The sequence below is a fragment of the Osmerus eperlanus genome, chromosome 10 (assembly GCF_963692335.1).
Source record: "Osmerus eperlanus chromosome 10, fOsmEpe2.1, whole genome shotgun sequence".
Lineage (NCBI taxonomy): Eukaryota > Metazoa > Chordata > Actinopteri > Osmeriformes > Osmeridae > Osmerus > Osmerus eperlanus.
The window spans coordinates 1,424,269-1,431,781 of NC_085027.1; the positions used below are offsets into that span (position 1 = coordinate 1,424,269).

General features: G+C 51.2%; 1 protein-coding gene across 1 annotated transcript in view; it reads left to right on the forward strand.

Moving 5' to 3' along the window:
- The window catches only part of LOC134028275 (spondin-1-like), a 28,890-nt gene extending 22,439 nt beyond the window's left edge, over positions 1 to 6,451 (forward strand). Inside the window, exons 5-10 of the mRNA XM_062471743.1 lie at positions 2,010 to 2,195; positions 3,109 to 3,279; positions 3,624 to 3,791; positions 4,325 to 4,489; positions 5,770 to 6,033; positions 6,259 to 6,451. Of these exons, the coding sequence (XP_062327727.1) occupies positions 2,010 to 2,195; positions 3,109 to 3,279; positions 3,624 to 3,791; positions 4,325 to 4,489; positions 5,770 to 6,033; positions 6,259 to 6,422 (1,118 nt within the window). The 3' untranslated portion in view covers positions 6,423 to 6,451. The remainder of the gene's footprint in view (positions 1 to 2,009; positions 2,196 to 3,108; positions 3,280 to 3,623; positions 3,792 to 4,324; positions 4,490 to 5,769; positions 6,034 to 6,258) is intronic.
- Positions 6,452 to 7,513: the final 1,062 nt, after the last annotated feature.

Genomic DNA, 7,513 nt, shown 5'->3' on the forward strand with positions numbered 1-7,513 from the left:
GGCGAGAGCACAACCTTTGTTCTCTCACATATATATTTTATATTGTTTATTTTCGCCCCCCTAAAACTCAGTCAATATTTGGCCTACATAGACAACGTAGGTGTCAAAAGTTTCGTCTTGGTAGCGATTGAGTTGCTTCTATTGGAATTTACGTTCCGTTGCATGGTTTAGGCTCAAGTTAAGTTTTTGTGGCGAAAAGTGAAGCTAACGGTGGCTAATTTGCTAGCCACAGTCACTGACGTTACTAACGTCACTACGTTACTAACGTCACTACGTCACTAACGTCACGAAAACACGCGTGACTACCTTTGGCAGAACATTCGTTTCGCATCTGTTAACTTGGGGGATAGCTAGGCTAACTATAGCTTTACTGCAAGGCAGCTGCGCAGAAACGCCACAAGCACAGAGGCCAGGGTGATAACTATTTACTCATTTTACTTTGTGATATGACACACAATTGTGATGTGTAATGTACAGTATAAGCTGATATTATTAAGGAAGTACATCTACTTTCGGAAACAGTAGTCTACTATTTCACTGAAGTATTAGCATCATGACATTAGCCTGTGTTGCCCGGGCAACACATACTACAGTGGTCTATGATGTAGCGTTATCTGTTTTCAATCGTTAAAATAAACATTCCTCACATATACATTTTCGTTGTAGGATTTATTCTGACATTAGTAAACGATTTGTTGGTGAAATGACCATTACCTGTGGTTTCAAACCAGTGTAGCTCACTGCAACGCTGTAGCTTACGCGAGACACACGACAAAAACATCTAACTTACACAGCTGTTTAGGAAGTCAAACGGCGACAGAACATGTTCGGCACTCCCCTTACTTAAATCAAAAGTCTAACTACTAACCTGAACTTCATTGCCACAGCCTAAACGTTGTCAATCTGTTCATGAACATAATTAATTTCAGCGTAAACCGTACAACGGAACGTTAAATCCAATTCAACCAACGCAATCGCTACCAAGACGAACACAGCAGTGGTCTAGTACTGTACCGTAGTAGTACAATTTACCGGGGAAGCTTCTCCACACAGGGCTATATCGCATTTTGCGTTGTTACTGACAATGATCGCTACCAGTGAGCTTTTTATGAATGAGCGATTTTCCACTAAATAAATGTCAAGCTTATTTACGTTTTGGGGGGCATATTTTCAGTTAGCAGATGGTACTGTTTGAATCGCGATTCCATCTTCTACTGCCGGGTAACGTCGTAGAATAATCTTCAAAGGGGGTTCTTTATTAATGAATGAATGCAATGAGTAGGCTAAATGCCTGAAAATATCATGAGAAGGGAAAAACTTAAAATTACGTTTAAGTCATAGAGATTAGGTCAATTTTTACGCCGGTCTGCCAAATGTATTCGTTTTGATTCAACGATGAGGCTGCCTCTTGCAGGGGAAATGAGAAGACATCTATTTCATTCTACACTTCACTCGTATTTTGAGTTGTAAATGAGCAGCAAAAAAAAAGATGCTTTTAAATCTATGTAATATTTATACATAATAAGTAGGCCCTATGCATTTTTATATAAAATATACAGGAATATCAGTTGTAAAAATGGCATTAAAATCCTTGTACAACCGACGCAAGCAAGCACACCCTACAATTTCCCCAGAAATTGTACCCTCTCTAGTTTCTCTTTCTTCTCCCCTTCTCTCTTCTGTTCCTTCTCTCATTCTGTTTCCTCCTCTCTCTCCTCTGTCTTTTTTCACCCCTCTATCCGTGCATCTCAACCACATCGTTACCTGGAGAACATAAAAGATGTGCTCTCACCGCATGTCTCCTCTCAGGAGAGGCTGCTTCATTAAAACACATCCAGGCAGACGGAATCTATGACAGCCTGACACTAAAAACAGCATTTGCCTCCCTCCCTCCCTCCCTCTCTCTCCTCCACACCCACCCCACCCCCCCCCCCTCCCTCTCCTCCACACCCACCCCACCCCACCCTCCCTCCCTCCCTCCCTCCATCCCTCCTCCCCCCCCACCCCAGATGACACCCCAGAGACTTGTATCTACTCCAGCTGGTCTCCCTGGTCAGCCTGCAGCTCTGCCACCTGTGAGAAAGGCAAGAGGATGAGACAGAGGATGCTGAAGGCCCAGCTGGACCTCAGCGTTTCCTGCCCGCACACCCAGGACTTTGAGCCCTGCATGGGGCCCGGATGCAGCAGCGACCAGGGTGAGGATCCACCAGGCCTCACAGGCCCCAGTCATGGTCAGATCTATACGCACACACGCCCCAGTCATGGTCAGATCTATACGCACACAGGCCCGATGACTATGTGTGGATGTGACTGGGATCGGACAGTAGCTGATTGTTTTTCTCTTTACGAACGAACGAACGCATACAGATCAGATCCATGTCAATCAAAACCATGAAGCATCTGGATGTGGAATTGTCTTCAGTGGCATGGCAACGGGGGAAGAATCCTAATAGGATTATGGGATGGTCGGTGTTCAAGCAGTGAATTAGCACTAGTATGACAGGTACAATATAAGAAGGAGAAGGAGGGGAAAGGAAAGACAAGGAAAGCAGAGGTAAATGATGACATCATTATTATATCAAACCAATATGACCAAACAATTTCTGGGTACTTAGGGTCAAGTGACTAAATATGTCTGAACCGTTAAACGTTTTATTAGACGCAGACTCTGCAGATTCCTGTCAGTATCTTGACGCGCGCGGACGTGATCTTAGACTCTCCCAGGGGGAGTGAGATCGATCCCTTTAGCTGAGACCATAAAAGGTCAGGTGAGCTCGAGAGCAGATCTTTATTGGCGTGTGTTTATCTGTGTGTGTCTGTGTGTGTGTGTGTGTGTGTCGAGGGGGCCTCATCAATAAAACCTTGCAACTCATTTGTACACAAGCCAGTGAAGTTGTTCCTGCGTTGAAAGGTGCGGGCAACGGCTGTATTTACGAGAGGACATTCTACATCTTGTAAAACGGAGCCAGACTAGGACCAGACTAGGACCAGGCGAGGACACCTCAAATCCCCCCAAACACAGGGGGTGAACAGCGGATCACTGTCAGCACAGACAAGCCTGTGTGGTTCCACCTCTGACCTGTGACCTCTGACCCCCCCTCTCCTCAGACGCATCCACCTGCATGCTGTCAGAGTGGATCACCTGGTCTCCCTGCAGCCAATCCTGCGGCATGGGGGTGCGTTCCCGCGAGCGCTACGTCAAGCAGTTCCCCGAGGACGGCTCCATCTGCAGCCTCTCCACCGAGGAGAACGACAAGTGTGTTGTCAACGAGGAGTGCAGTAAGTTAGCATCGTAGCTGGGGTTAGCGCCGTAGCTGGGGTTAGCGTCGTAGCTGGGGTTAGCGTCGTAGCTGGGATTAGCGTCGTAGCTGGGGTTAGCGTCGTAGCTGGGGTTAGCGTCGTAGCTGGGGTTAGCATCGTAACTGGGGTTAGCATCGTAGCTGGGGTTAGCTTCATAGGTTCACACCTATGAAGTTAGAGTTAGCAATGTAGCTGGAGTTAGCAATGTTAGCACACTGGCGTACTTCACTCTTTACCACACTTTCTCTCTCCACACATCTCCCTCCCCTCCCCCTCCCCTCTCCCCCCCTCCCCTCTCTCTCCCCTGCCCCACCTCCCCCCAGCCCCCAGCAGCTGCCTGGTGACGGAGTGGGCAGAGTGGGATGCCTGCAGCGCCACCTGTGGGCTGGGCATGAAGAGACGTGAGCGCATGGTGAAGATGCCGCCGGCAGACGGGACGCTGTGCGGCGCCGAGGTGTTGGAGGTGGAGAAGTGCATGATGCCAGAATGCCGTGAGTACCGTCGCCACGACGACCGGACCGGCAGTGCGGCAACGCTGGTTCAGCTCCGAGAGGGATTTTTTGAAAGTTAATGTTTGAAATACTGGACGTATATATTCATATATAAGAGAAGGAGGAGAGGGTGTGGAGGAGGAAAGGAGAAGATGAGCAATCGTAGAAGGTCAAATATTCATATTTCAATATGTTGAATCTTGTGGAAGGTGTTATACAACTTTTATAACGTCCTAGGTTAGAGCATCTAGTGGATAGCTTGGTTAATGCTTAACTCATGACACTTTCATAGTGTGTTTGCGAAAAGAAACAAGTGTAAATGAAGGAAGCATTGAGACAAAGTTTTCAGATTCTGAAACTACGGTACTGAGAACCAGTGAATCTCTGTGTCTTGTGTGGGCCAAGTGAATCATGTATCTGTGTGTGTGTCTCTGTGTGTGTGCGTGTGTGTATACCTGTGTGTGTATACGTGTGTGTGTGTGTATCTGTGTGTGTGTGTGTGTGTGTACACCTGTGTGTGTGTGTGTGTGCAGACACCATCCCCTGCATGTTGTCCCCCTGGTCTGACTGGAGCGACTGCAGCGTGTCGTGTGGGAAGGGCGCGCGCTCACGGCGGCGCGCGCTGCGATCCCCCGTGGAGCTGGGGGAGTGTAGCGAGGACCTGGAACAGCAGGAGAAGTGCATGCTGCCAGAGTGTCGTAAGTTACACACACACACCTGCACACACACTCACACACACCTGCACACACACACCTGCACACACGTACACACACACCTGCACACACACCACACACACACCTGCACACACACTCACACACGTACACACACACCTGCACACACCTGCACACACACTTGCACACACACACACCTGCACACACGTACACACACACCTGCACACACCTGCACACACATACAGACACACACACACCTGCACACACATACACAGACACCTGCACACACACCCTCATGCCAACTAAAAAACACAAGGCACACTCTTCAAATACTCAATATTTAATACGCATGGTGATTTCACAGACACACACACACACAACACTCAATATTCAAGACCTGCAGTGATCTCTGGTTTATCGTTCAACCTGGCGTCTGTGGATTGTCACCAGCACCAGCACCACGACCTTCACCTTCAGCACTGAAGCTCTCTTCACATCTGCTCCTTCCTGGTCTCCTCATCAGCTCTCCAAACACTCACACACAGGCCTGTCAAGGGAACAGATTTGTGGATTGAGAGCTGGTTGATTGTACAGGCGACGGCTTTGCCAATCTGCTTCTCCGGTGGCTAGCAGGGGGGCTTAGATCGCCTTCTCACCCAGGACTGAGATAATGAAGTCTACAGATTCCAGTCAGGTTGCAACTCTACCGGGAAGACGCACTTAATAACCCTCAACCTCCTGTTTCCCTGGAAATGAGAAATCTAATTTGAGGATGAGATTACGAAGAGCATCTATGAGAAGTTGAAAGTGTCGGTTTAAATGTCGGTTTAAACCCGGCCTGGATTTAATGTTTTCTTTGCCAGAGGTGAAAAGGCTGCTGGGTTTGATCCGAGGCTTCTGAGGAAGAGGATGCCGGCCTGTGTGTTTCTGTCAGATTACTCTTGGACACTGATGTTTTCTGGTTGGAGTGCAGCACGTCTTGTGAAAGCACATCAAGCCTAATGTGTCATGTTTAGGACCAGACAAAGAAATGTCACGGGATGTGTTTTTGCAAGATAAATCTGAAGTGTCAGTCTTTTTTCTTTATCTAACTTCCTTCTTTTTGTTTCGTATCCCTCCCCTCCTCTACTCTCCTCTTCACCTCTCCTCCTCCCCTCCTCTCTTCTCCCCCCTCCTCTCCTCCCCTCCACTCCCCTCTTCTCCCCCCTCCTCTCCCCCCTCCTCTCCTCTCCTTTTCACCCCTCCCCTCTCCCCCCTCCTCTCCTCCCCTCCTCTCCTCTCCTCTTCACCTCTCCTCCTCCCCTCAGCCACAGACTGCATGGTGACTGAGTGGACTGAGTGGTCCGAGTGCAACAAGTCGTGCGGGAAGGGTCACGTGATCCGGACGCGCGTGGTGAAGCTGGAGCCGCAGTTCGGAGGCGACTCGTGTCCTGAGACGGTGCAGAGGAAGAAGTGCCGGCTGAGGAAGTGTTCCCGGGCGGGGCAGGCCACCAGCGAGGAGAAGAGGAGACGCAAGGAGATGAGGGAGAAGAGGAGGAGCAGGCAGGAGGAGGGCACAGGAGAACACCCAGGTGGGCGGATCCTCCCCTTCATCAGGCGCTGTCATCATCATGGTTGATTGTTGCTTGTTTGGTGCGCAGTGTGTCAGCTTCATGTGAACTCTTGTTTCTCTCCCCTCCCTAACCCTTACTCTCCTCGCCATCCTCATCCTCCCCCCTTTTCACCTCCCCCCCTCCTCCTCCCCCCCCTCCTCCTCCTCCCCCCCCCCTCCTCCTCCCCCCCCCCTCCTCCCCCAGGCTGCAGGATGAGGCCGTGGTCCAGCTGGACGGACTGTACCAAGCTGTGCGGCGGGGGGATCCAGGAGCGGCTCATGACCGCCAAGAGGAGGGTGAAGGGTGCCCAGCTGACCAGCTGCAAGGACAGGAAGGAGATCAGGGCCTGCAATGTTCACCCCTGCTAGGGGGGAGGGGAGGCAGGGGGGAGGGCAGGGAAGGGGGGTGAGGAGGCAGGAGAGGGGAGACAGGGGGGGTGGGGGGTGGGGGGGGGGAGTCAGGTAAGGGCGAGTGTGTGGCACACTGTCACCCTATGATCCAATGCACTCTGTTTAGGGCTGTCACGAACCGCAATCCGTTTGGGTTTGAATCCAGAGCCGCTGTGGTTACTGGATGGTTGGTGAGGTGCAGGTAGACGATACGGGGTTCTGTTAAGGTGGTCTGGAGAGAGGGGCAGTGAGACCAGCGCAGAGATGGAGAGAGGGGCAGTGAGACAAGCGCAGGGATGGAGAGAGGAGCAGTGAGACCAGCGCAGAGATGGAGAGAGGGGCAGTGAGACCAGCGCAGAGATGGAGAGAGGAGCGGTGAGACCAGCGCAGGGATGGAGAGAGGAGCAGTGAGACCAGCGCAGAGATGGAGAGAGGGGCAGTGAGACCAGCGCAGGGATGGAGAGAGGGGCAGTGAGACCAGCGCAGGGATGGAGAGAGGAGCAGTGAGACCAGCGCAGAGATGGAGAGAGGGACAGTGAGACCAGCGCAGGGATGGAGAGAGGGGCAGTGAGACCAGCGCAGAGATGGAGAGAGGGGCAGTGAGACCAGCGCAGAGATGGAGAGAGGGGCAGTGAGACCAGCGCAGAGATGGAGAGAGGGGCAGTGAGACCAGCGCAGAGATGGAGAGAGGGGCAGTGAGACCAGCGCAGAGATGGAGAGAGGGGCAGTGAGACCAGCGCAGAGATGGAGAGAGGGGCAGTGAGACCAGCGCAGAGATGGAGAGAGGGGCAGTGAGACCAGCGCAGAACCCATCAGGGCTCTCTTCCACCTCAACCACGCGTCACTAGCAATGCTGACCGTACCAAGGTAGTTGACCTCCACAGGTTTAGTTCAAACATGAGCTTCACCCTGAGCAGGAGGAGGTAGGAAGGCGAGCGTACTCTGGTGAAGGAATACAGACAGGAAATATGAGGAATTTACATCGTAAAAAGGGTCTGGTTGATTAAAACCTGGATGTCAGTCAGACTGATGGTCTGTTGTGTGTTTAAGTTCTGTCACATCCAGGATTC